Here is a 26,309-nt window from a genome sequence, read left to right on the forward strand (position 1 = left end):
AAGAAAAACTGATCAAAATGCCTCAATTTCCGGAAGAGTTTAACAATATGTCTCAAAAATGAAAATTGCAAGAAATACCCTCTTTTCACGCACCCTCGACCACGCACGATGCGTGTATCTTGGTGCGTGATGCGTGGTTACGAGAAATGACCGAAACATGCACATTTACTCGCGAACACGCATAATGCACCAAGCACCACGCACCCACTGACGACTCTAGTAATATACCCGTAGGGTCACGAGGTACTACTAGTTTGAAATTTTTTAATAGAAAATACTCTTTAAATTGTGTAGGACACCGCTAAATTTAACCGCAGGACCCCATATATTTTTCAAATTTATAGTTTTTCTTTTAAATTGTTTAAGACACCACTAAATTTAACTACTCGAAGACCATATATTTTTGAGTTTGTAATTTTTTAAAGTAAACTACCAATAGAATAGCATTTACATATAATTAGTAGTGAAAAAATATTCGAAGCCCCTTGTGTTTTAATCCTGAAATTGCAACTGCACGCACCGTGCATGGTGCATGTTGCTTGTAGGGAAAAAACTTTGAATGACCATATATTTTGACGTGTAACTCCGATTTAGTCACTGTTTTTTTATTTTTTGTTTTTTTTGAAAATGTGTATCCTATCGAGATTTATCCGTTGAAACGCATCACGCACCAAGATACACTCATCCATTTTTTGGGACAATGAGATATTGTTAAACTTTTCCGGAAATTGTGGATTTTGACCAATTTCCCGTCGAATAATCAAATTTTGGCATTTGCTTCGACTTCGAGTCCAATGTAATACTTTCGTACGTATTGGGCCAAACAATTTTTCAAAGGCCCATTTCACAACTCTGGACTGATACAAACTGGCCATCAGAAGTTAGAACCGTTTTTCCGTCGTTAAACCCTAAACCTTAAAATATGGCGGTCTTTTTTAATCTCCGGCGAGTCCTGCTCCGATCACCACAGGTTATTCCGTCATGTGGTGGCGCCATCTCTTTAACTTCACCGTATCACCAAATTCACTCTGAAACTAACTCTACCTCCCCTTTCAATAAATCCGAAGATCAAAACAAAGAGAAAAGTAAGTGGTTAACTTTGCCACCGTACAATATAACTGTTGACGCGGCCTCTTTAGGTAAAGTTATCGCCGGAACACGGAAATTGACCGGTGAAAGTGACGCAAGCACCACGACGGCAATTAAATGGGTGATGCGGTGTTGCCCGCAGCTCCCTCGGTCTCTCGTGCAAAAGCTATTCCGTTTGCGACAGGTAATTTTCGTTATCTTTGTACATACGTGATTATTCTGTTATTATATTAGTCAAATGCTATATGATTAGTACGAATTGAAGTATTGAACTACAATTTTAAAATATCTATGTATATCTATATGTATTTATATTGAAGTTACGAACAGTTGTAGATACATGTTGAGTAGCAATAAGCCAGAAAGGGATCCATTTGTTAATTATTAAAAAATAAGGGTGATAAATGATACTTTAGATGTTGGATAACTGTAACTGATATTTGCACCTGCACACTTTTTTTGATATAGCTTTATTTGTATTCGAAGCATGTATTTTAATATTAGACAAGCGTTTGATGTGATGTAAATGATACATGGCAGGTTCGGCGCCAAACTTCTGAAGGTTTAAAAAGTGATCAGGATGTTCAAGCCTCGAAACGCCAATTGAAAAGAGTAATCTATTAAACTTTATTTAATTGCTATTTGGATTCGGTCATGTTATTTTGTATCCTTAAAGCATTCTTTTTCACCTAATTAAGTATATGTTCATCCTATGTTTGATATATTCTGCAGGTGTCAGCCAAAGATTTAATGAATTTCGGTGATACAATTCATCTTCCTATTACGGTACAAGCATTGCCAACTGAGAAAGCAGAGTGCCATTGCAATGAAGAAGAATTAAAATTTCTTCATGATCTCGAGTTATATAAGGTTGGCTGGCTAAGATTGCGTGTTCATTTTCCTATTTTTTTATACCATTTTATCGCCAATTTAGCATAGAAAATGATTGTGTTTGCTTCTTTATCTACTGTTCAGGATTCGGCAATTATTGTGATAAATAAACCTCCTGGAATGCCCGTTCAGGTGAGTTATTCACTCTATGTGTGGTTCCTATGTGTTTACTGTAATATTTAGAACATTGAATTGTAATTTTATATTTCAGGGTGGTATTGGGATAAAAACAAGCTTAGATGAATTAGCTGGAACTTATATGAGATATGATTCATCTGAACCACCTAGGCTGGTGAGCTATGTTCCCGCTTTTCAAAGAACTCTTAACTTTCTGGCTTCAACATTTTGTTTACCAAACAATATCGATAATTCTCAGTTAATACCTTGCACGAGTGTTTAGATGTGATAGAGAAAAATGTATGATATGCCTTAAGTTGCACGCGTTATAAGACTGATTGTAAATACATGACCAATTTTGACGTCTTTTGTACCGATTTTGTTCCAAGGCTTAATCTCATTTTTCTCTATTTTGTCATCAAACAAGCTTGTAATTTATTAGGTGCACCGACTTGATAGAGATAGTAGTGGCATTTTGGTTCTGGGCAGAACACAACTCAGTGCTACGCTTCTGCATTCTGTCTTCCGTGAGAAAACCTCTGGTGCTTCCAATATTGTGAGTTAAAACTTTATGTTTTTTACAAGTTGCATTACTTATATGTGCACAATGCAAGTTTTGCATTTTGCCATTTACTTTTACTGATACATGTAACATATTTATTGTAAGCTTTAAAAGCAACATACCTACCATTTTTTATATTACAAACTTTGGTAAGAAATTGCAAGTATGTTGCATAAAATGGTAATGAAAAAGTATGTTTTACAGGGAAAGGGTGACTAGTACATTACATATTCTTGCTGTTTGCCTCATTTCACATTTTATGGTTAGATGATCCTAAGTTATATTTGTATATTCATATGTGTTTTTTTCCTGTTTATTATAAATAGGATTTGAAGAGTCAAAAAAGATTTCTTCAAAGAAAGTATTGGGCACTTGTACTTGGAGCACCAAGGCGTCCACAAGGCCTAATCTCAGTTCCTTTGGGGAAGGTTGGAATTAATATATCAATATAACTTGCTGACTTATATTTATCATAGTCGTTATGGAACAACATTAGTATGGATGTTTTTCTATTTGTTTCATGTGAAGGTGGTAATGGATGATGGAAGATCAGAACGGATTACAGTTGTTGAAAATGGCACAAAAATGTCATCACAACATGCCATAACGGAATATCGAGTTCTCGATTCTAATATTCATGGTTTGTTCTTGATTTTTCTTCGACCTTTACTGCATGCACTTGCCATCTTTCAAATTAAATGAGCCTTTGCCTGGTAATAATCAAGGGGGCAGGAACTCATCAGTAGGGTATATGGAAAATGTTTAAAATTTCTGATATATGCTGATCCATCTCTAGGGGTGTGACCATCTCATTATCCATTATTGTTGTATGGCACTAATGTCATTAATGAACTTAGTTGCTGCATCTTTTACTATGTGGATTTAATGAAAATGAACTGATATGGAGGGTTTGTTTTAGAGGTGGCAAAATGGAAGGTTGGGATGGGTCTAAACAGGTTCAGTTGATATCCCAGTACTTAATTATTAATTTCTTCTCAAATTTTTTTGAGCGTTTTTTGTAATGAATATAATCACAGAACTAATCAAATCTTAAAATTCTTGAAGTAAAAAGATTTAAGTAATTGATAACGTTTTGAATGGATGTAACCTGACTCTGTTGAAATTTTGCAGGTCTCACATGGTTAGAGTTGTCTCCACTAACTGGTAGAAAACACCAGGTATTTATCATTACCTCATTCAAATTTTAACTTGTACTGCAATACCTCAGAAAATGTACAATTCCTCCTGTTGAGGTTAAACCTATTACTTGCCGGATTCAAAAACATACGATGGATAGACTCCTATCTTATTAACAACCAATACCGTTTCCCACATCGTGGATCTTATGTTTTTACTGATGCTCCTCACATATTTGCACAATCTGTTTGAAGCTGAAATTTTGAGGTGGCATTTTCGCCCTGTTTAATGTATCTCAAATGGGTTAGTTAAAATAATTTAGCTTGAAAAAAGACAGATCCAACATGTTTGAACTGAAAAGTCTAAACAACACTTCTTACTATATAGTCTTATTACTCGTATATCTTATTGTACAATTCTTTATAACAAATTTCTTTTTGCAATGGTCTGAAACTAAAGCTCAGAGTCCATTGTGCTGAGGTATTGGGAACACCGATAGTCGGAGATTATAAATACGGGTGGCAAGCTCACAGGAAATGGAACCAAATAATCCCCTCTAGTTTTGAAGAGATGGCTGAGGTGTGTAACAACAGGAAGTCGCTTCCTTTCGGCCTTGATTTAGAGAGTGGGAGTATCACCAATAGGCAGCCTAATCTTCATTTACATTGTAAAAAGATGGTGTTACCCGATGTCTCATATGCTTTAAAGCACGCACATAATTCTTCTTCACATTATGATTTTGAAGATATTAAAAGCCTCAAATTTGATGCCCCATTGCCTCCACACATGCAAAAGAGTTGGGACATCTTGTGCACTTAATCTGCTTTTGGGCAACTAGCGAGCCCTTCGAAGACGTTTTGCTTGATCTATATTTATTATGCGAAGTACGCTCTTCAACACATACACTATTTGATTTTAGGATGTGGAGTTAGAAATGCTTATCAAAATAATTTTTCAAATTGAGCCTTGGTAACAGTGTGTTGAATTGGGCCGAGGTTTACAAATCCTGACCCTTTGAAACATGAGTGTAATTTGTAAATCCTATCAATGATCAACTCTTGAAGGCAAGCATTGGTTTATTTATGCAGCATGTATTCTATTATTGTTGATATTTTGAAGTTGCAACATTTTCACAAATTGATCAAATGCCTTGAGCAATATGAAAATGATAGGTGATTCAAGAGTACTGTCACCTTCGTATCATATTGTCAAAGTATTGAATTCAGAGATTGCTACAGGCCTACAGCATAGTGTCGCTGTCGCATAGTGTGCCTACCAATACTCAGAATCTGATAGAGCTGTATAACAAATAATAGTGTGAACAAGTAATATTAACAAATGTCATCAAATCACTTGTGAAAGAAATGTGAAAAAAAACTCACTAAGTTGTTCCCTGATGCTTCTTCTCAAGTTTTAGTTTCTGCAGTTCCAGTTAAATTTTGAGGATTTTATATTTATCTATTATAAGTCTGGCAAAGTGTCGGGTTGGGTCGAGATCCAAAATGGGTTTGGGTCAAAGCGGGTCATGGGCCGACCGGGCTTCAACATTCAAATGGTCGGACGGGTCGGGTCCAAATGTGTCATAGTGTGCCTCACTACTTACCCGTCAAAGAAACCAATGTTGCCCTCCCCGCTAGAAAGATCATCGCTCGGCTTCTCATGAAAAAAGGTTTTGAACAACACCACCGTATTCCATGTCTTCTTCATGATCTCGCAAACTACCCGAAACACCCTTGCTTTCTTACCCTTATCGATAGCCTAATTCAAAGCACCACCATTAACCGAAGAAACCTTACCCTTGGAAGCCCGTTTTACCTTATGATGAAATACTCGTTTCTTACAAAATCCTTTACAACTATCCAACGAACAATCACAAGTTTTGTGCCCCGATACCTTACCAAGAGTAAAAGTGGAAGTAGAAATAGTCTCACCTTATACATTAGAAACCTCCTCGATCAAATGAGATAAACCCCCAACCAAAACCACTTCAACAAACTCCTTTAATTTTCTTTTCTTATGTACAAACCCTCGTCTCTCAAAGGCAACATATAATTCCTCACAAACGTCTGTAATGGAGCATTTGTGGTTAATAAGTTTGGGCGTTTTTGTTTGTGAAACGAATGAGAAGAATGACGTTTTTGATTTTTTATTATTTGTTTGATTATTTTTCTATATTTTTCACCACTTTTTAACCAAACTTTCAATTATATTTTGACACAACAATTACAACACTCCTCAACAACCTTCCATATTAGGCGACTCCCTATATCCGTTAAAGCATCCGTTAACATGTGCCATCACATAACAAAGATAGGGTTGGTTGCGTTAAATGGTTCGCCAGTTACACCTGCAACGAGTGCTTAACGGATTACTTTGGGTCCCACATGCTTTATTATTTGTAACTTTTGCTTGGTAACCTGTACATTTTATATTTGTAGGTATTATTTAGTAAAATGACAGTGAGGGTTTAGTTAAATGAATGTTAATGTGATGCTAATATAGAATTGAAAAATTCAGTTAAGTAATGTTAAGATAGTGAGTGGTCTTACAACCTCCAACCTTGCCATATCACATCCATTATCAAAAAAAAAAAAAAAATCACTTTCACCTAACGTCACAATCACTATTATCCGTGGTTTAAGAACGGATGACTTGTGTCAGAGTTAAAGTTAAAGTTAAAATAATAAGCCCAATTATCAAGCCCAAATAAGTAAACTGAAAGTATAAGCCAATGAGCCCAAGGTCATTTGCAATTCTCACTGCTCGCAAAATTCGGGAGCAGAAATCGTTCTCCGGCACGGTAATCCGGCATATGTATACCTAGCTAGGGTTAGGGTTTTAATTATTCCGGCGAAAAAGATGTCTACTTCAGGGCGGCCGTTGGCAGCCGCGAGTGGAGAGTTACAGATTGTTCCGGCAACATCAGATAAAACAGCGATCTCTGCACTCCCTCCTCGTCATCCGAATAGTTCTTCTTCAGCTCTTGTTGAGTACACGCCTCCTGTAGCTAATCAAGAAGATGAAGACTTAGAGGTGAAACTACGTCGTATTATTGATCACGTTCCTGTTCGTGTTAATAATACTTCCGGTAGCTCTGCCGGTTCTGGCTCTGGTGACTTCCATCAGGTTTAATATCTCATTTATATTATTTATTCAATTAATAGTGAAATTGAAGCTGGAAGTACATGTATAACTTTCTGATTTATGCTATAATATATGAATTAGAATGCTTTTTGAGTTAATCTTTGTAGTGAAATTCATATTCATTCACACATAATTTTGATAATAATGAACCATTGTGCATTTTGCTACATGATGACTTGCTGGACTAAAGAGTTGTTATGAGTGAAATGCTTAGGCCCCGTTTGGGTTACGGGAATCCAATGGATTCCGGAGGAATTGGAATTGAATTTGAGTGTCCGAATTCAATTCCAATTCCGCCGGAATCCAATTGGATTCCGTGAGCCAAACAGTGCCTTAGTATGTATATAGAATATGAATTCACTTATTCTATGTATGGATTTAGGGTGCAATGTCTCAACGGCGAATGTATATATCGAATCAACAGAGTATATAGCAGCTAACTTATTTTGTACTCTAGGAGTGATAAACTTTTTTTATGGTATTTTTATTATATATTAAACTATCATGACCATACATATTTATGCTAGATGTATATTATGATAATAGTGTTTTTTACTGTGAACGTATACTCAATACTCATCGACGAGCTTTCCACTTGGTCTTAACTGTAAGGGATAGGTCCAGATATGCCCTCTTCAGGTTTAAGGGAAGCCAAAATTGATGAAATGGAATGTGTTTTCTTACTCGTATCTTGAAATATGTTGAGGCTCTGTAGGCGATTTGGTCGCTACTTTCTTGGTTTTTATCACGTTTTAACTATGGAGTAGTGAACTGATCATTGTTAGATTTATGACTGCTATGTGTAGCGTAGTTCACGCGTGTCATTATTTTAAAAACACTTCAGTCATAATAGGTCATAGGTGTGATCTCATTTCCTATCAATCTTATAGTTAGCAGGTTATCATTCAACAGTTCTATTTGTTTCTCTTGTTATCTTTTTCTTATGCTCTTAATTAACCAACTTTTGTACCTAGGTGCATTAAATTCTTATGGTCTTTTGGTTATGGTTTGCTTATAAAAATTTAAGTGCTTCCTTTATGTCTATATGTAAATCTTCCATTAGTTCATAACTTTTAGGAATCACAGTTCCTAGTGCAGGACGACTATTATTGTTCATGCTCTTAAAAGCCTGTGTAGTGACTCCCTCCAATTTTCATTTTCTTTAATTAACTTTAATGGTGATAAATTAAACTAAGCTAAGATTTTGACTATAGATTCTTTCACTATGCGTTCTTTTGCATTATGATCTTTCTTGCATGGAAGTGTTCCTTGAGTTGACTTTAATTTGTCATGCATATAACTTGTTTCAATCACTAAATGCTAATATGATTCCTTCTAATTATTCATCTATCATTTGAGATTTGTTTCAAATTCCCAGTTTCAAATAGTGGAGGATGACACGTGACTTTTGTTTCCATAAAATGATGATCACTAGTTTATAGCTGTTTTTGTCTGATAAACATGAGAATTTTATGTTCATTATTTGGTATTAATTTTGCCATCTAAAACTGTTTGTGGAACAGTATCGGCAAATGAGACGGAAAGAACAAGACCGGCTTGCAAGAATGGACGTGGACTACCAGAAAAGGAAAGAAGTGGCAGAGTTCAATAAGAGGAGAGACGAGAGATTAAAAGCAGCAGAAGAACGAACTGCAAAGAAGCGCTTGAAACGCCAAAAGAAGAAGCAAAAGAAACAAGAAAAGAAGTTGAAGATAGAAGCTGGTGACCATGAACAAAGAAAGGAAGATAAATCTTCAGATGAAGATCAAGACTCGGGCAATGATGAATGAACAATGATACGTGTACCTGAATGAAGGTATGCTAGTTGTTTGTTAATTTTAAGTGAAATTAGATGGAAAGTTGTACTGCTCAAAATAGTTGAGACCTGGGCAGTAGAATTGCTTTGAAAAGTTCATTTTGAATATAACTGATGACTTCTGGATGGTATTTGGTAATCAGTCTCTAGTTATGATCAATTAAGTTGTAGAACATTAAAATATGTAGGGCCGGTTCTTCGTTAACTGTTTATTGAGTAAAAGTTATATTATTATTTAGATGCCATTTAACGCTCTTAACTGAACATGGAAGGGATTCTTCTTAGCATATTATTTGATCATTGTAAGGGTTTTGTATATTAGCCTATAGATAGATGTGGCAATTTTTATCCCCTTCCATAATTTGTAAATCACGTCTGGAGATGTGGTAATCTTAATTCACTTATTGATTGTTGAAGTTGAATTAAAGTTCACCTCAAGCACACAAATATATCAGTAAACTGCGATAAAGGTTGCGTAAAGTGTATATTTTTCTTAAGAAATTAGTATTACATTGCACAAATCATTTTCAAATTCGTGTATAATGCATTAGTTATATATTACGAAATTACGAAATAAACAAAAAGTAAATTTTGAGTATGTACTATAAACGTTATATACGTCACCCAACTCACCCATCAATCTATCATATCATGTCTAAATTTAAGTGCAACATTAGAGTGAAGTCTTGATGCTAACTGTTAACCTTAGGACTTGTGAGAGTAAGTTGCCGTGGTTAAATGCTTGAAAATTTTGGTTAAGTATTAGGGTTGACAAGAGCTCAAAAAACTTGATTAACGTTTCCCCATTGTCATATGGATTGTGGACTAATTCAAAATCAAGTAACCATATATAATGACATAATAATGTAAAAGCTTATAATTCCAATGACATTTGAATCAAAAGAAGTCCAAAGTCTCTACAAGTAATGCTGCACATGGCTAATTCAAATTTGTTACTGTAGACTAATGAGCTGTTTCTGAGTAGTTTATTGACTTGGAATTACCAGTACCACTCATGCTAACTGCAATTTCTCCTCTCTTATAAAGACCTCAACAACCCTGGGGTAATGTGACTGAGCAAAGTAGGTCTAATGAAAAACAAGTCCTATGAAATGTAATAGGATGGCATTTGATATGACTCATATAAAATCTGATAGGATGGCATTGTGTCTCTTGGTCCTAATGGTGGGAATGGTTACAGGATTGTGGAGCTGATTACTTTAAAAAAAGTCCAAGATGTGTATGCTATTGTTGTTGCGATTCTATGGATGCTTTGGCGACTTTGGAACGTCATGTTTAACGCTAGTGGCAAATCTATGATCAAAACTCAAAGAAGTCCCGATTTTATTTTTTCCAAAACTAATTATATATAAAGAATACTTTAATGGTTGTTTACCTTCAAAAATCATAAATCCCAAAACTATATGGGGTCATATAGTCAAATTTGGTGATGTCCTATACAATTTGAAGAGTATTTTGTAAAAAAGAAATCCAAACTAGTGGTTTAACTAATTCAGAGTGTTGATTCAGAACTCTTATCAAACAGTGAATTTTCATTCGGAATCATATTGATTCAGGGATCTGAACCATTCAGTACTAAACTATGCAGTTTTATCAAAAGCAGTCTTGGCATGAGTTGAACTATGAACTTTTCATGTGCAAAGTAGAAGTTAAAAATAAAGATTATGAAAAGAAAGGGACCGGTATGTCATTTCACTAAAGATCAGGATCTCATCTTGAATTAATAATTGATTTTTGCAAAAACTATCTGGTTAAACACAAAAACATATAGATATCCATTGAGAGGTGAAACCAACTCCACATAACTGAAAATCCTCTCAAAATCATCCTCACCGGCAACAATGGCGGTTGCTCAATTTTCTTCCCCTCTCTGTATCTCCAGCCCCGGTACTACTATCTTCTCCCTCTATCTGTATTATATAATTTTTATTAATTAAATTAACATTTTCCGGTTTAATCTGTATCCGTCGGAACAACCACTCACTACCGTGCTTGTCAACTTGTCATTGACATCCTGGTTCGAAAATTAGGGTTAATTGTGACATATCTGAAATCGGAGATAATATAACCGAGATGGATGGAGTAGTAATATAGCAAATTAAGGTTAATTGTGAATGTAGGTTATTTAGTTAATTGTTACAGAGTAATATGTTATTGATTATGATTTATGTCTATTAATTTGATGTGTTTTGGTGTAAATTTCAGCTAAAATTTCTACTGGTTCTCCGTTTTCATCATCCGGTTTGCCTCGGATTGGGACAACGTTCGTTTGCGGTTCTGGTTCGCCTTTAGGTAAAACTATTGATTGTTAATGGTTACACAATCTAAATGAGATTAGTTTGTTATGTTTCACTCTTGATAACTTTAGGAACTAAGTTAAATTCTGTAATATAGCTATTTAGTATGAAATTTGATCAATATGAAAGGTAATGTAAAATCCGAAGTTTCAATTGTTGCCAATAAAAGAGTGAAACTTAATTTTAACCAATGTAGGAGCGACAATTCAGTTTATGACTGGTAAAGGAGTGGAAGTTCATATTTTGACAAACTTTTTCCATCTTCTATAAAATATTGAACACTCTTATATTGACAAAATCTGCATTTTTTAACCTTGTAGCTCATGTGGTAATGACTTTCCTCTCTTAGCGAGAGGTCAGGAGTTCGACTCCCGTGAGGTGCAGCATTGCACACAAGGTTGCCCCTTAACCCTTGAACTCCACCCAAGGGTGCCTTTTGCACATCGCGTTGCGGGGGCAGTGGGGGAGGAGGGTTTTACCGCCCATGCCCTCGGATTGGGCGGGGTTTCCTCTTGGTTAGCAGTTGGGGGCGGGTTATGCAACTGCGGGAGATGAACGCGTGGGTGGTTTAGTCCTCTTGGGTGATCGCGAACTACTGTTCAAAAACAAAATCTGCATTCTTTGTTATATTTGTTGACAGTTTGCCTTATAAGAGTCAATCCGAATTCTAAAATCAAAGCATATGCTTCATGTCATGTCGTCAGTTATAAACTACTATGGTAATTATATGAAATTACAATAATTAATATTATACTTAGTATACTGTAACAATAATCATAGGAAAATGTGAAATATCTACCTATTTGAATATAATTTAAGTGTGGAGGTATATCTGGCGATTATCTGATATTCAAAGGATTTCACAAGCCTTGTATGTGTAATGTGTTCAGATAAAGCTAAAATTTGTGATGGTGAGAGCTAATATCTACTCTGATTTCAGTAATATCTAGAACATGTCATCAGAAGGCTCTAGTACGTAAGCCATCAGCATTTTCTGTGAGATGTGAACAAAGTAGTAAGGATGGAAACGGGTTAGATGTGTGGCTCGGTCGCACAGCCATGATTGGGTTTGCAGTGGCAATTAGTGTTGAAGTATCAACTGGGAAGGGGCTTCTTGAGGTTTCGCATAGATTATTACTTTAAATATTATTATTATTATTATTATTATTATTATTATTATTATTATTATTATTATTATTATTATTATTATTATTATTATTATTATTATTATTATTATTATTATTATTAATTATTATACTATAATATTATTATATTTGGGTATTAATATCCCATATCATCTGGGCTTTGCAGAACTTTGGGCTGACATCACCCTTGCCAACTGTGGCATTAGCAGTGACTGCACTTGTGGGCGTTCTAACAGCAATTTTCATCTTCCAGTCTGCTTCTGAAAATTGATAATACTGATACCTAACCACGTGCTTGTTAAGCTTGTGCATTTATTCATAACGATTATGCTTTAAATATTTTTTCCTGTAACGTGATTCATAATATTTCATGCCAAAAAACATGTAAGAACTTGCGAATGTACAAGTAATCGACACTTTCTTCACTATGAGAGCATTGTAGGTGTTCTACTGTTGTCTTTTTTGGTTTGGTAAAAAAGTTGTACAAGTGATAAATGTGGATTTATGAGCTGTCAAACAGACAGAATATATACCTTCCAGTTTAAAGTCTTATCATGCTCACTTTCTCAAGACATATATAATCACAGATATGAAGTTTTAACTTTCCAGTTACGTACCGAATCTCAATGGGAAGCTCAATAAAGCGGTTGCCTTTGTGTTTGTGTAGTCCTGGTAATATTCTTATTCTTTAACTTGAAACACATTGTCTAGCGTTCTTTTTTATATAACCTTTTATCATTCATACTTGATAATAGTTTCACACTTGTGGCTCAGCCCTTATCTGTTCATGCAGGCGTAGCTTCTTTTCAAGTTTTCCCGATTGGGAATGATACTTGTGTTTTGGTAAATATATGACTTCCTGGTTGTTTTTGTTGTTAAAGTTTTTTATTCATACTAACATGGGCTTGAAAATTTCTCGAGTGAAGCAACTTCTTGCAAAACGTGACATCAAGATCCTAATGCTAGGTCTTGATGATTCTGGAAAGACGACCATTTTGTACAAGTTAAAGCTGGGAGATTTTATTGCAACTGTACCCACCATTGGTAGTGATCTTCGTTTTCATTATTTATTTTATGTAATCGTTATTTGCACCTTAATTTGTGTGTATGATATGATATGTTGGATATATATCAATGAAGGTTTCAATGTGGAAGCTATGGAGTACAAGAACATAAGATTCACTGTGTGGGATGTAGGCGGGCAGGATACGGTATGAACATGCAACCTACATTTATGTACTGTTACTGTTTTCATTTCTGAATTATGTATTTTAACTGTGATTAGTTTAAGTAGTAATGAGGCTGGTCGAATGAGGCTGGTCGAAAGGCGTCTAACTTATCTTAAATTCATATATCCTTCTAAACCATTTTATTCATTAAGTTTAATAATAACAATAATAATAGTGTTTGTAAGCATATTTTGATTATTGCTTTGTTTCGTTATCCATCTTTTTATAACAGAAATATTATTCTAATTATGGATGATGAATATTTATTTCATTCGTTAACAGATTCGGCCTTTGTGGAGACATTACTATCGGAATACTCAGGCACTTATTTTTGTGGTAGACAGTAATAACAAACGAAGAATATACCAAGCTCGGAATGAGTTGCATCGCCTTTTGAACGAGGTTTTGTGATAATCGTACTTTTGCTTTTATTATTACTTAAAGCTGCCTTTGATTTAGCGTATATGAACCTTCACGTGTTCCTTCTATTAGATATATCTATATAATTATAACTTTTCTTGTAGGATGAACTAAGAGATGCGACAATTCTTGTATTTGCCAATAAGCAAGACTTTCCTAATGCTATGCATGTTTCCGAGGTCGCTGACAAGCTTAAATTGCACACCATTTCTCATCGCAATTGGTAACTAAAATAATATATCTCCTAAGCATTTATAAAGTGCCTTTCGTTTACGTCATCAAGCCTTTTCATATTTAAACAGAGGTGGCAAGATGGGCGGGTTGGGTATTTGGTTAAAATGGTCCGGTTTTAGTTGACCAACTACCACTTATATGTCCATGTTAAAAAACATATTACACACACACATGTATACAGATAGAGTTGCTGCATTCTCTCATATTATTGGGACACCATTAGAATGCCAGGTCACTTCTTAGAATAGCATAAAACTTTAATTTATGCCACTAGGTCAATGACAGTTATTTCGTATCAGGCACATACAGAGTACATCTGCAACAACCGGGCAAGGTTTGTATGAAGGTCTAATCTGGCTAACCGACAATATCCCCAACAAAGTAGCACGAGCTAGCTCATGCATCTCTGTCCCAACCCGTCAAATATACGACCCTACCCACACATAACTCTCAACAACAAATGAGCCTGCTTCATGCAGTAACCTTCGATAATACATCTTCATCAATTTTCATTATTTACGTTAAAGCTTCATTACGAGACACTTTATATTCAACGAGATTCCAAGATGCTTGATTAAAAGATCTGATATCTTCTTTTATTACAAGCTAATGAGCAAACGCAAGAACACATATTGAACACTATATGTCACTGTTTGCCAAATCAACTTTTAAAAATTGTAAAATGTGGAAGTCTGTTATGGCTAGTTAAATCGTTTAATCAATAATGTTTAAAGGGAAATTGTCAAAAATACATTTTTTTTAAGGGTTCACACAAAATACACTTTTTTTAAAAAAATTGCCTTTTTACACCATTCGGTAGACGGGATTTCCGTCTACCACCGTTATAAGTCGTCGACTTCCAAAATTAAAAGGGTAGTCGACTGGAAAGAGGTACGGACGACCTTAAAACCGTCGACCGTACCATTTATTGTTCCTTATCTGCTTCTGTTCCCATCTGATTCTCATACACCACACTCGACCTAAAAACCGACCCCTCTGATACACCAAAACATCGAATAACCCTAAATCAAATAACCCTAAGTCGATCGATGCTCCATCTTCATCTCGTGATTATCAGCTCCGAATAACCCTAAATCGAATAACCCATTTGCAGAATAACCCTAAATCGATCGATTAACCTTAAAAAGAAGATCCTTCATAAAGATGACAGATGTTGAGGTAACCTTCAATTCTCTGTTTAAATAAATATGTTGTAGTTTGTACTAGTCATCTATATACACCATTGTTGGTGAATTTGTAGATGTAAATAAAGATGACAGATGTTACATTGTTTAAAGATGTTTGAAATCTATTTGCTTTGTGGCTATATTTTGAAATCTATGTGTTTAAAGACCTCTAATCTATGTGCTTTGTGGCTATATTTTGAAATCGGTACTATGTTTTAAAGATGTTTGAAGCAAGTAGCAAGTTAACGTTTCTGGAAATGCTTCTACAATTCGATTCGTTACTAGGTTTGCAAACTTTAAATCTAGCGTGTGAATTATTGATTTTATAAAGATCTACGGAGTGTTCTTTTGGTACAAGAACACAGTAATGCAGTTTTGTTTAAGTGATTTGGAGTGAACCTCAACAATAATTCTGGTTGAGTTCTGACTTAGGTAGAAGGTAGCAGCCTAGTTTATATCCATTCTCACTTTACTTGATATTGGTTGAGTTCTGACTTATGTTCTTTTGTATGTTGACAGGTTTGGTTCGAGGCCAAGGTAACTATTCGGGGCAGGATGGGTATTACTAGTGAAATTAACAAAACGCTCACTCCGACTCAGAAAAAGATATTGAGATCGACGTGTTTTGGTCATTGGTTAGATATTTTGTGTGATCAAAATGACCCTGGATACATCCATTGCCTTTTAATGAATCAAATTAACCGTCCTGACCACCCCATTTGTGACGGTCGCGAATTAATTGAGGAGCCAGAAGAGCTATGGTTTCAAGCTACCAGAGATCACCCGATTAGATTTGGTAGACGTGAGTTTTGTTTGGTTACCGGAATGCGGTTTGGACCGGTTAAACCGTTTAGAGAGTGGATTGGAAGTGACAAGTCAGATTTTGATCATTCGGTATCAGATCGTGTATTTGCTAAAAGTTGTGTTGGTCCCAGACCTCTTTCAGATTATTACAACGGGTTTATAAATAAAGAATTGAAAGGAAGTGACCAGGATACTGTCATAGTCGCGATTTTATTGATGGTCTACTTATTTTTTCGCGGTAAAATGATGCGGGACAACGTAGACGACGACGATTTTCTTCTCTTGTTAGAGGACTTTGATTTGATGAATCAGTATCCGTGGGGTTCCTACATCTGGAGCATAACTTATAATTCCTTGCATCACGTGTTATTAAATCATAAAGACCGTATAGAAGACAAGAACCGGAAGAGCATTATGACATACCATTTAAGCGGATTCTGTTGGGCGTTTAAGGTAGAAAGCTTCAAGTTATTTATATAAAATTTAAATTATATAAACTAATAAGTATTGGTTAAAATATATTGACATTTTTTTTGTAGATGTGGATATGGGAGGCATACAATAGGCGGATAGAATCACACGCTTACAAGCCGGAGAGTGATGGCATCCCACGTGGCATCCACTGGAGAAGGAAGAAGAAGTGTATGACATGGCCTGAGTACGTTGAGTTGATGCGACTCCCGGTTAGTGTTTTTGTTAAAATAAGTTTGAACAGAATCTGCACTCACTTCCAGTAGACTGTCATTTGCTAGTTAGTCGACTGTAGACTGCCTTGCAAATTTCAGTCTACTACCTTGTTGTTGGTGTCGACTAGTAATGCAGTTTTTTTTTTTTTTTTTTTTTTTTTTTTTTTTTTTTTTTTTTTAATGGATTGTGTATATAGTATAAGGAGAGTAGTCCCACATATTTAAACCATTGATTTTTTCAGGAGGATATCCCTGAAGATGAAAAACCACTTTGTATTTTGAGACCCACACGAAAAGAGTCTAAATGTGATTGGTGGTTAGTTAGTAAAAGTTTTTTTTGAGAACCCTGAGACTGAAGTCACAATCATTAGAGGTGGTGATCGAAATACCAAGGAGTCGATGGATATGATAACAAAACTGACGAAGAGGTTAGATGATCATGAAGAGAAAACTGCTTCAAAGATTAGAAGGTTAGAAGAAGCTAGAGAAGAAGATGCTAAAAAAATAAAACTTTTAGAAGAAGCAAGAACAGAAGATGCTAAAACTATAATGGGGCTTCAATGTGCGATAATTGACCTTCAGAAAGCTGGCAAAACTAGAGAGGTTGAGGTAACAATATATATACTTCACGGTTATTCTTTTATTCATGTTGTTGACTTATATTGACTGAATTGACTGATGAATATTTAACTTTATTTAGTTATATTAGTAGGTTAAACATAATTTGTTCTATTTTATTGCATAGGATGATGGTGATTTGAATGCGGTTGATGGTGACTTCAATGATGATGAAGAAGATGTCATTACGGGATGGGTGTCGGACACAGAAGTGTTGGTAAATCATATGCTAGAATTTTCAAAAGAAAAAAGTATGAAAGTAGCCTCTCCGGTTATTCAGAGGAAAAGCATAAGGGATCGACGGGTTGCCAAATATGGGAAGTCACCTTTCCTTACACCAAAACAAATCAAGACACTTGGTAAAAAGGGTGGCATAGCCGGTAAAGAAAAGGTTGACATAGACGAAAATCAAAAGGCTGACTTACCACATAAAGAAAATGCGGTAACACAATACCGTAAGAAGAGAGAAAAACTTCCGGAAGTTAGTGAGAGAGTGATACTTGAAGTTGTTGATGATCTAATTCACACTAATGGATTGATATATCCCGCGCCTCCCGCATATCTTGATGAAAGGGAATTGGAAGGCCCTACGACGCCGGAAGAGATGAACGATCCAAAATACGAGTGCCTTTCTGTTTTTGTTCGGATTGATAAGGGATTTATATACATCACACACGAGTTTTGGGGGCGGATATACTATAAATTTGAAGGTGGTTGGCTAGATAATTATGTAAGAATTACCAAACTTTATCTTTATAATTGATTTGCAGAATATTTGTATTTTGACTAACTATATAAACAATATTTGTATTTTGACTAACTATGTTTATTTGCAGAATATAGATGGTTGGGTATGTATGTTGTTGTGGTGGAGGAAGCGGGTAGATGATATGGTGTCTCAGTTCACACAAAACCGTAAAAGGTGTGCGATCATGCCGGTGGGCTTTTTGGGAAGGATGAGGTCGTTTTGTTCGGCTAGAGCACTAAACCCAAATCAAATCAACAAAAAAATCACATCTTATGCTGACGGTACGAACGTCCCTTTCCCACCTTGGTCTCAGTGTGAGAAGGTGAGTTGTAAATTGTTACTTTGGTACCAAAATTGGTACAAAATTTCTAATAATTGGCAGTTTCTACAGGTGCAGTAGACAGTGGGAACAAAGCAGTAGACAGACATTTACAAGGTAGTCGACTGTTTACTGCCTTGTTGTTACTGTCTACTACCTTGTTGCTGATGTCTACTGCCTTGTTAGTGTCTACTTCCTTGTTTTTACTGTCTACTGTTTTTGTTTTATAATATTTTGGACTTTTTGATGCTAGGTACTATTCCCAACACTGTTAGAAGATGCCTCGCACTGGGTGCTTATTGTTCTTGATCTGAACGACTTCAAAGTCGTTGTTTATGATAGTTTCATAAAGCATAACTATCGTTGGGCCCGCGATTATTGGGTAAAAAAGTTGGGTAAGTGTCTTCCTGAGTTCATGAGAACTATTAACTATAGTCCTGCCCCCGAGGTCCAAATGCCATCTTCATTCGATTATATCAAGGATGCACCCCAGCAGGATGGAGCGGTCGACTGTGGTGTATGGGTTTGCAAAAACATGGAGCGGATAACATGTGAACTAACGTATCCATTTGAGCCTGATTCAGCCAAGGTTGCAAGGGATTATAGAGACAGGATGGGAAAGACCTTTTTTAGATCAAGATTCAACGTGCGACTGAAATAGGTTAAAGATTCTAGTAAGTTGTTCTGATTTAGTTGCATTTTGAACATGAAAATTGTGGTATTTTGGTACTTGTTTTTTGAACCTTGTTTAGAAGATGTAAATGTTAGTTTGGTAATTGTATTGAAATTGTGGACAAGGTTGAAATTGATTGTACTTTTGGGTCAGAAGGTTGATTGTAGTTATGCAGGTGTGGTAGACAGTGAGAACAAAGCGGTAGACAGACATTTACAAGGTAGTCGACGGTCTACTGCCTTGTTGTTACTGTCTACTACCTAGGTGTTGATGTCTACTGCCATGAATTATTGGTGTCAGCTGCCTCATCTTTTGAAGATCTTATCCTTATTGCATACGGATAGAAATCTAACTTTATAGATTATTTAGGATAGGTACAAAATTTCTAATAATTGGCAGTTTCTACAGGTGCAGTAGACAGTGAGAACAAAGCAGTAGACAGACAATTACAAGGTAGTCGACTGTCTACTGCTTTGTTGTTGCTGTCTACTACCTTGGTGTTGATGTCTACTGCCATGAATTATTGGTGTCTACTGCCTTTTCCTATCTTATCCACTTTATCAACGGATAGAAATCTAACTTTTTAGATTCTTTAGGATATCATATCTTATCTATATAACTGGAAAGAAGGGAGAAAGAAATACCATATTCATTTCACACACTTTCAAATAAGCACTCCACTTTCATATTCATGACAAATCAGCTGCTTCAAAAAACACACTTTCTGGTAAGTCATATTCTTCTATGTCTTTAAAGTTTTTGTAATGAGTAAGTTTAAGATTTACATTTGTTCTGGAGGTCAGTTTGAAAATGTCGACAATAATATTGTTTATATGCCTCTTAACTGTCCTCGGGTACCCTTGAAACTTCCAATCGCACCAAACAAACCAATTAATCGTAGGATTTTGTTAAAAAATGTTATAAATAAGATCGAGGTAGCAAAAGAATCAAAGTTTTGCATGAAATATGTAATGGATAATTGTGTGTTGGATATAACTGATGATGAAGACGATTTTAGTGATTTTTTGACCTACGCAATCTCAAAGCTACCAATTGACATATATTTGGAAGATGTTACGAATTCGATGCATGTTTTTGGTAGAAACCTTACTAAGCCTACCAATCAATTAAACCATCAACATCAATCTACCAATAACGTCAACGAACAACAACAATACACCAATCAGTTCAACCAACAACAACAATACAACAATCACTTTAATGAACCACAATACACCAATCAGTTCTACCAACAACAACATTACACCAATCAGTTCAACCAACCACAACAATACAACAATGAGTTCAACCAACAACAACAACACAACAATCACTTTAATGAACCACGATACACCAATCAGTTCTACCAACAACAATAATACACCAATCAGTTCAACCAACCACAACAATACAACAATGAGTTCAACCAACAACAACAATACACCAATCAGTTCAACCAACAACAACAATACACCAATCAGTTCAACCAACCACAACAATACAACAATGAGTTCAACCAACAACAACAATACACCAATCAGTTCAACCAACAACAACAATACACCAATCAGTTCAACCAAAAACAGCCAATACACTTCAACATAAAAGAACAGCAACATTTAACCGATCATTACAACCAACATCATGAACCAAATGAACATCCTTACATCGTAGATGAGCCTACTTCTGATCAAAGCGAATCAGAACACGATGATATGGAAAATGTCAATCCCATCAAACCAACAAAACACCCTTTTGCTAACTATATGGTTGATAAAGATGATGATGATGCTGATGGTGATGATGATGATGATGCTGATGGTGAATACGTAGATCCAAAATCAACTTACGACAAACCAATTCTGTATAATCCAGAACCGGTTGATATATTTTGGAATATGCCACCGTTACTATCTAACACCCAATGTGCGATAATCATACCTAAACCTAGATCAATGACAATATATGAAACATCAGATCTAGTTAAACTTAATCAGACATTCGAAAACAAAGCAGAATTCCTTATGGCACTACGAACAAAGTGCGTTACTGAAGGGTTCCAGACTAAACCAAAGTACTCAGACCAGGGCAGGTATACAGCTAATTGTATATCACCAAATTGTGCATGGCACATAACTGCTAGGTGTATAAAAGACAGCAATAACTTTCAAGTACGAGACCTGAATGATCTCCACACATGTTCAAATACACAAATTCTACCAAACAATAAGCATGCCAACAAGAAGGTACTTGGAAACATACTGAAAGAGGTGATGAAACAAGAAGGTCGTGTATATCGACCAGATGATACCAGGAATGATATGTCAGCACGGTTTAAGATAAGTCTATCATACCACCAAGCGTGGAAAGCCAAATGTTATGCAATCGAGATGTTGAGAGGTAGTATGGAAGAATCATTTCGAATACTACCTTTGTATCTATATAATCTTAAACTGTGTAACCCGGGGAGCGTAACCAATATTCGCACTGACAAGGAAAACAGATTTGTTATGAGTTACATGTCCATTGGTGCAGCGGTATGTTAAATCCTCTCTACATTTACCTATTAATACATATTATAATTCTTGTCTAATTGCAATACTTTTCTATGTAGATACGTTCGTTTGTTCACTATGGGCGTCCTGTAATCATAGTTGATGGAGCTCATTTAAAAGGTGGTTACTTGGGGGACTAACTTGATTGCTGTTGCTATGGATGCTAATAATGGAATCCTGCCATTAGCCTATGGTATTGGGGCCGGAGAGACAACTGATCATTGGGCGTGGTTTTTTGGAAATCTAAGAGACACTCTACAGTCTTCCGGGTGTTGCATTGAGAATCTTACCATTATATCTGACAGGGCAGCAGCAATAGCCGCAGGCATATCAGCAGTTTTTCCAGACGTATTTCATGCTCTATGTTGTCGTCACTTGCTTGGGAACCTTAAAACAAAATCTAGAAGGGTCAAAAGTTACGAATGGCACTACTGGAAGATGTGCAAAGCATATAGGAAATCTGACTTTGAATACCACTATAAAATTCTTTGTAGACGTCTTCCAGAGTCAACAAAAACACTCACTGATGTGGGAGTTAATAGATGGTCCAGGCATCATGCAGATCGTGTTCGCTATGCTTACTTAACTAGTAATAGTGCAGAGTCCATGAACGCGCTATCAGTTCATGCCAGGAAACTCCCAGTTACAATGCTACTAGAGTTCTTTAGAGCTTCCGTTCAACAATGGTTCTGGGAACATCGAAACACTGCTAATGGTTTAACAACACCTGTCACACCATACGCAGAGCACAAATTGGGTAAAAGAAATAGTAAGTCTCTGAGTTGGACTGTTAAACCGATTTCTAAAACACAATTTGAGGTGATGGATACGAAAAAGGGCGGGAAAGTCAATCTACAAGAAAAAACTTGCACTTGCAAACAGTGGCAGCTTTCCGGTCTACCATGCGGTCACGTAATGGCAGTAGCAAGGTATTGTAACCTACGTGACGTTACTTGTCACGTTCAGGATTATTTCACCACTGAAACTTACAAGGCTGCTTACATAGATGATATTCAACCACTAGATCATATATCTGAATGGGTGGATCCAGGAAAAATACCAACTGTTCGACCTCCGTTGCTTCAAAAAAGACAATCAGGTCGTCCAAAAAGTACTGCTCGTATACCATCCAAAGGAGAAGATAAAGACAATTTCAAATCTAATAGAAAATGCAGTCGTTGCTTGCAATATGGACATTATCGATCACTTTGTCCCTCACCTTATGATCTATCCGGTCAAACACAGAAGTCAAGGTCTAAGTCAAACACAAAGCCAAAGCCGAAGCTTAAGGGGAAGGGGAAGGGGAAACAAGAAGAGTCATGCTCGACCCAATTTGAAACAACTTGCAATCTGAATGACGATTAGATTCTTTAATGTTGTTTAGATATGTTTAATTGCCGTGGATCTTTTATATGCTACTTATGTTGTCTGTTTGTGTTTTATGTTAATTGTTGTGTAATAAATGGTGTGCGAGACAAATGTTATGTAATAAATAAATGTGTGTTATTGACCTAAACAACAAAAGTTAACATTTATGAGTTTTGTAGGTAGTAGACGACGTTACGTCTACTTCCTTATAACCTCGTCTACTACGTAGTAGACCACGTTTACTAGGTAGTCGACGAAAAACTGTCTACTACATTGTAAATATCATAGTAGACGCCATATAACGGTGGTAGACGGAAATCCCGTCTACCGAATGGTGTAAAAAGGCAATATTTTTTAAAAAAGTGTATTTTGTGTGAACCCTTAAAAAAAAAAGTGTATTTTCAACACCCATGTTTAAACTTCTCATGTTAAATATGGATTTCCAATTTTCTTGAGCCCATGAGGACAACAAATGACAATCATTAATACTACCAGCTTTTATTATGTTACCACAACATATATAAAGAGTAGTGGTTATTCAAAAGTAATAACTAGGACATCATACACAACAACACATCATAGTATATGATAACAAGTTACTAGCATTCAATACAATGAAACCGCCATGTTCTGCCCGCTCATGACGGTGATTCCACCATCGACGCACAAGTTCTGGCCACTCACATACACCGATTCATCAAATGCTAAAAACATAGTTGCTTCTGCAACATGCTTAGCCTTTAACACCAAACCTTTTAAATTCGTCATGTGGCTCAAGTGTATCTCCACTTGGCCAACATCCATATTTAACACATTGCAGTTAAGCGGTGTCGCCACACCAGATGGAGAAACACAATTTACTCTAATCCCATGAGCCCCTAGCTCGCAACATGCGGCCTTCTTTAATCCCAAAATAGCATGTTTTAAAGTAGTGTAAGCATGGGGCCCAACTCCACCCAATTATTTACCATTTTACTAGCACGCCAATCAAGTACCCCACCACCACCCAGCAACACACCAAAACGTCCATCATTGTTAAAAATGGTCTTAGACCATCTCAAACCTTAACGTGCTGGGCCTTCGGTGCACCGAACACGCCTCCAACACGCAGCTAACGCGGCGTGCTGGGGGTTTAATGGTGGCGTGCTGGAATTCAACACGGAGCAAATTGAAGCGTGTTTCAACTAATTTGATGATGTGTCCAGTTTTAATTGGTGAAAAATGAAAGAAAAAATGAAAAAGAAATAAAAAATACCCCACACATAAACAACACGCCACTCAGCATGTCATTCGCCACTCAACATGTCATTCATTATCTACCAGTTTACCAGCATGCCCATCAAGCACCCACCCCACCCAACAACATGCCAACACGCCTAGAAGGTTTAAAGATGCTCTTAGCCCACTCTACCCCCACGCCCAAGCCGCCATTGGAATAGGCCTTATGTTTGTCCAAGGCTCAAAGTAATACTCCTAGTCCTACCAGTAACAGATTCACACCAGTCTCCACAAAACTGCTTCCAGAGTTCCAGTTCTTCTTCCCTACAAAACTTTTAGGGCTTTACAACATTTAGGGGTTTTAACCATTCCAAACCCTAAATCAACAAAAAAATGGACGGAACATCATACCAGAGATTCCCAAACGTTAAAATCCGTGAACTCAAAGACGACCACGCAAAATTCGAGCTCCGTGATACTGACGCTAGTGTGGCTAACGCACTCCGGCGCGTTATGATCTCTGAAGTCCCAACAATCGCCATAGATCTAGTTGAAATCGAGGTCAATTCGTCGGTACTTAACGACGAGTTTATCGCACACCGGTTAGGTTTAATTCCGCTAACGAGTGAACGTGCAATGAGCATGCGGTTCTCACGTGACTGTGATGCGTGTGATGGTGATGGTCAATGTGAGTTTTGCTCAGTTGAATTTCATCTGAGAGCCAAGTGTATTAATGATCAAACACTTGATGTTACCAGTAAGGATTTGTATAGCTCTGACCATACTGTTGTCCCTGTTGACTTTTCTGATTCTGGAGCTGGTTTTGATAATCCTGAAGATCAGAGGTCTGTATCATTTTAATCTGACAAATATATGATGTAGAATGCTTGTTTTGTGAGTGAAAGTATCAGCATTGTATGATTACTAGCTTCATTTTTAGGAATGATTAGGTTTTATCTTATGTTTTTGTATGAATTTTTTAGGGGGAATTTGTGCTGTTGAAAGTTTATTAGGTAAGATTGTTATCTTAGTTAGGTTATTGCTATGTTATACGCTTTAGTTCATACTTGTGATGAATTAAAATATCAATAATTAATGATGATTTGTTGTGCTTAGGGGCATCACAATCGTAAAGCTGCGCAAAGGGCAAGAATTGAGGCTGAGAGCAATAGCTCGAAAGGGGATTGGAAAAGATCATGCGAAATGGTCACCTGCTGCAACCGTTACTTTCATGTATGAGCCTGAAATTCACATTAACGAAGAGATGATGGAGACTCTATCACTTGAGGAGAAGACTAGTGTTGTCGAGAGCAGCCCTACAAAAGTCTTTGGCATTAATCCCCAAACCCAGCAGGTCAATTCAGTTTAACTTGTTAATATTTGTATAAAGTTATTAAGCACTCATTTTCTTAAGGTACTGAGTCGATTTTTGTATTTTTTGAATGTTTCGTTTGATTTTTGTGTTATCAGGTGGAAGTGGTGGATGCTGAGGCGTACACATACGATGATGAAGTGCTGAAGAAAGTGGAAGCCATGGGGAAACCAGGGCTTATTGAAATCTATGCAAAAGAAGACAGTTTTATATTCACAGTTGAATCCACGGGTGCAGTCAAAGCGTCTCGGTGATTAATGCCATTGATGTTTTAAAACAGAAGCTGGATGCAGTTCGCCTGTTGGAGGAATCTGTGGAAGCTGATGATCAGTTTGGGGAATTGGGTGCTCATATGCGAGGTGGTTGACCATTTTTGTTGGCTTAAATTATGCTTGTTAGGCAACGTACTTAGGCTTGTTTCTCGATGTCAATTTAGTAATCAGATCATCTTGAACTGCTGTTTCTCATACTTTTGGATGTGAGGTTTTCTGTAGGTAAGTAGGTCCTGATGTTTAAACTGGGAATTGCTTCATGTTCCTTTAGAGGTTGCTATGGGTAATGTTATTAATTGTTAACCATTTTAATCAATTGTATGACTCATGGTTTCTCTTTAATTCTCTTTCACTATAAATAGAATGTGTTTACTGTATGTACAATAG

At 36.4% G+C, this 26,309-nt stretch overlaps 7 protein-coding genes across 7 annotated transcripts; all 7 read left to right on the top strand.

Moving 5' to 3' along the window:
- Positions 1 to 922: 922 nt before the first annotated feature.
- LOC139890924 (RNA pseudouridine synthase 4, mitochondrial) lies at positions 923 to 4,690 on the top strand. The gene is made up of 10 exons (XM_071873853.1): positions 923 to 1,273; positions 1,630 to 1,701; positions 1,822 to 1,959; positions 2,065 to 2,112; positions 2,192 to 2,272; positions 2,540 to 2,653; positions 2,986 to 3,087; positions 3,188 to 3,299; positions 3,791 to 3,837; positions 4,256 to 4,690. The coding sequence occupies exons 1-10, from the start codon at positions 923 to 925 to the stop codon at positions 4,613 to 4,615; spliced, it is 1,425 nt and encodes a 474-aa protein (XP_071729954.1). The 3' UTR covers positions 4,616 to 4,690.
- A 1,875-nt stretch (positions 4,691 to 6,565) lies between these two features.
- Positions 6,566 to 8,908, top strand: LOC139890925 (uncharacterized). Its single transcript, XM_071873854.1, has 2 exons — positions 6,566 to 6,922; positions 8,464 to 8,908. The coding sequence occupies exons 1-2, from the start codon at positions 6,656 to 6,658 to the stop codon at positions 8,728 to 8,730; spliced, it is 534 nt and encodes a 177-aa protein (XP_071729955.1). The 5' UTR covers positions 6,566 to 6,655; the 3' UTR covers positions 8,731 to 8,908.
- A 1,628-nt stretch (positions 8,909 to 10,536) lies between these two features.
- On the top strand, positions 10,537 to 12,646 carry LOC139890927 (stress enhanced protein 1, chloroplastic-like). Its single transcript, XM_071873856.1, has 4 exons — positions 10,537 to 10,664; positions 10,983 to 11,069; positions 12,015 to 12,193; positions 12,386 to 12,646. Exons 1-4 carry the CDS (start codon positions 10,619 to 10,621, stop codon positions 12,488 to 12,490), a joined length of 417 nt encoding a protein of 138 aa, XP_071729957.1. The 5' UTR covers positions 10,537 to 10,618; the 3' UTR covers positions 12,491 to 12,646.
- A 118-nt stretch (positions 12,647 to 12,764) lies between these two features.
- LOC139890926 (ADP-ribosylation factor 2-like) lies at positions 12,765 to 14,798 on the top strand. Its single transcript, XM_071873855.1, has 7 exons — positions 12,765 to 12,891; positions 13,013 to 13,062; positions 13,146 to 13,263; positions 13,360 to 13,430; positions 13,731 to 13,850; positions 13,973 to 14,091; positions 14,402 to 14,798. Exons 1-7 carry the CDS (start codon positions 12,846 to 12,848, stop codon positions 14,547 to 14,549), a joined length of 672 nt encoding a protein of 223 aa, XP_071729956.1. The 5' UTR covers positions 12,765 to 12,845; the 3' UTR covers positions 14,550 to 14,798.
- Positions 14,799 to 21,092: 6,294 nt separating this feature from the next.
- On the top strand, positions 21,093 to 21,832 carry LOC139887922 (uncharacterized). The gene is made up of 2 exons (XM_071870968.1): positions 21,093 to 21,674; positions 21,752 to 21,832. Exons 1-2 carry the CDS (start codon positions 21,093 to 21,095, stop codon positions 21,830 to 21,832), a joined length of 663 nt encoding a protein of 220 aa, XP_071727069.1.
- Positions 21,833 to 21,848: 16 nt separating this feature from the next.
- On the top strand, positions 21,849 to 23,057 carry LOC139887923 (uncharacterized). The gene has a single exon (XM_071870969.1). It carries the CDS (start codon positions 21,849 to 21,851, stop codon positions 23,055 to 23,057), a length of 1,209 nt encoding a protein of 402 aa, XP_071727070.1.
- Positions 23,058 to 24,576: 1,519 nt separating this feature from the next.
- Positions 24,577 to 26,203, top strand: LOC139890928 (DNA-directed RNA polymerases II, IV and V subunit 3-like). The gene is made up of 3 exons (XM_071873857.1): positions 24,577 to 25,123; positions 25,395 to 25,632; positions 25,749 to 26,203. Exons 1-3 carry the CDS (start codon positions 24,672 to 24,674, stop codon positions 25,902 to 25,904), a joined length of 846 nt encoding a protein of 281 aa, XP_071729958.1. The 5' UTR covers positions 24,577 to 24,671; the 3' UTR covers positions 25,905 to 26,203.
- The last annotated feature ends 106 nt before the right edge of the window (positions 26,204 to 26,309 follow it).

The sequence above is a fragment of the Rutidosis leptorrhynchoides genome, chromosome 2 (assembly GCF_046630445.1).
Source record: "Rutidosis leptorrhynchoides isolate AG116_Rl617_1_P2 chromosome 2, CSIRO_AGI_Rlap_v1, whole genome shotgun sequence".
In the NCBI taxonomy this organism is placed as follows: Eukaryota; Viridiplantae; Streptophyta; class Magnoliopsida; order Asterales; family Asteraceae; genus Rutidosis; species Rutidosis leptorrhynchoides.

Coding starts and splice junctions, on each gene's coding strand:
- LOC139890924 (XM_071873853.1), top strand. CDS start 923: ATGGCGGTCTTTTTTAATCTCCGGCGAGTCCTGCTCCGATCACCACAG. Junction 2,273..2,539: donor CATCTGAACCACCTAGGCTG/GTGAGCTATGTT, acceptor GTAATTTATTAG/GTGCACCGACTTGATAGAGA. Junction 3,300..3,790: donor TCTCGATTCTAATATTCATG/GTTTGTTCTTGA, acceptor GAAATTTTGCAG/GTCTCACATGGTTAGAGTTG.
- LOC139890925 (XM_071873854.1), top strand. CDS start 6,656: ATGTCTACTTCAGGGCGGCCGTTGGCAGCCGCGAGTGGAGAGTTACAG. Junction 6,923..8,463: donor GCTCTGGTGACTTCCATCAG/GTTTAATATCTC, acceptor TTTGTGGAACAG/TATCGGCAAATGAGACGGAA.
- LOC139890927 (XM_071873856.1), top strand. CDS start 10,619: ATGGCGGTTGCTCAATTTTCTTCCCCTCTCTGTATCTCCAGCCCCG. Junction 11,070..12,014: donor CGGTTCTGGTTCGCCTTTAG/GTAAAACTATTG, acceptor CTCTGATTTCAG/TAATATCTAGAACATGTCAT. Junction 12,194..12,385: donor CTGGGAAGGGGCTTCTTGAG/GTTTCGCATAGA, acceptor TGGGCTTTGCAG/AACTTTGGGCTGACATCACC.
- LOC139890926 (XM_071873855.1), top strand. CDS start 12,846: ATGGGAAGCTCAATAAAGCGGTTGCCTTTGTGTTTGTGTAGTCCTG. Junction 12,892..13,012: donor TTTGTGTTTGTGTAGTCCTG/GTAATATTCTTA, acceptor CTGTTCATGCAG/GCGTAGCTTCTTTTCAAGTT. Junction 14,092..14,401: donor ACCATTTCTCATCGCAATTG/GTAACTAAAATA, acceptor ATTTCGTATCAG/GCACATACAGAGTACATCTG.
- LOC139887922 (XM_071870968.1), top strand. CDS start 21,093: ATGACAATATATGAAACATCAGATCTAGTTAAACTTAATCAGACATTC. Junction 21,675..21,751: donor ACATGTCCATTGGTGCAGCG/GTATGTTAAATC, acceptor TTTTCTATGTAG/ATACGTTCGTTTGTTCACTA.
- LOC139887923 (XM_071870969.1), top strand. CDS start 21,849: ATGGATGCTAATAATGGAATCCTGCCATTAGCCTATGGTATTGGGGCC.
- LOC139890928 (XM_071873857.1), top strand. CDS start 24,672: ATGGACGGAACATCATACCAGAGATTCCCAAACGTTAAAATCCGTGAA. Junction 25,124..25,394: donor GATAATCCTGAAGATCAGAG/GTCTGTATCATT, acceptor TGTTGTGCTTAG/GGGCATCACAATCGTAAAGC. Junction 25,633..25,748: donor TTAATCCCCAAACCCAGCAG/GTCAATTCAGTT, acceptor TTGTGTTATCAG/GTGGAAGTGGTGGATGCTGA.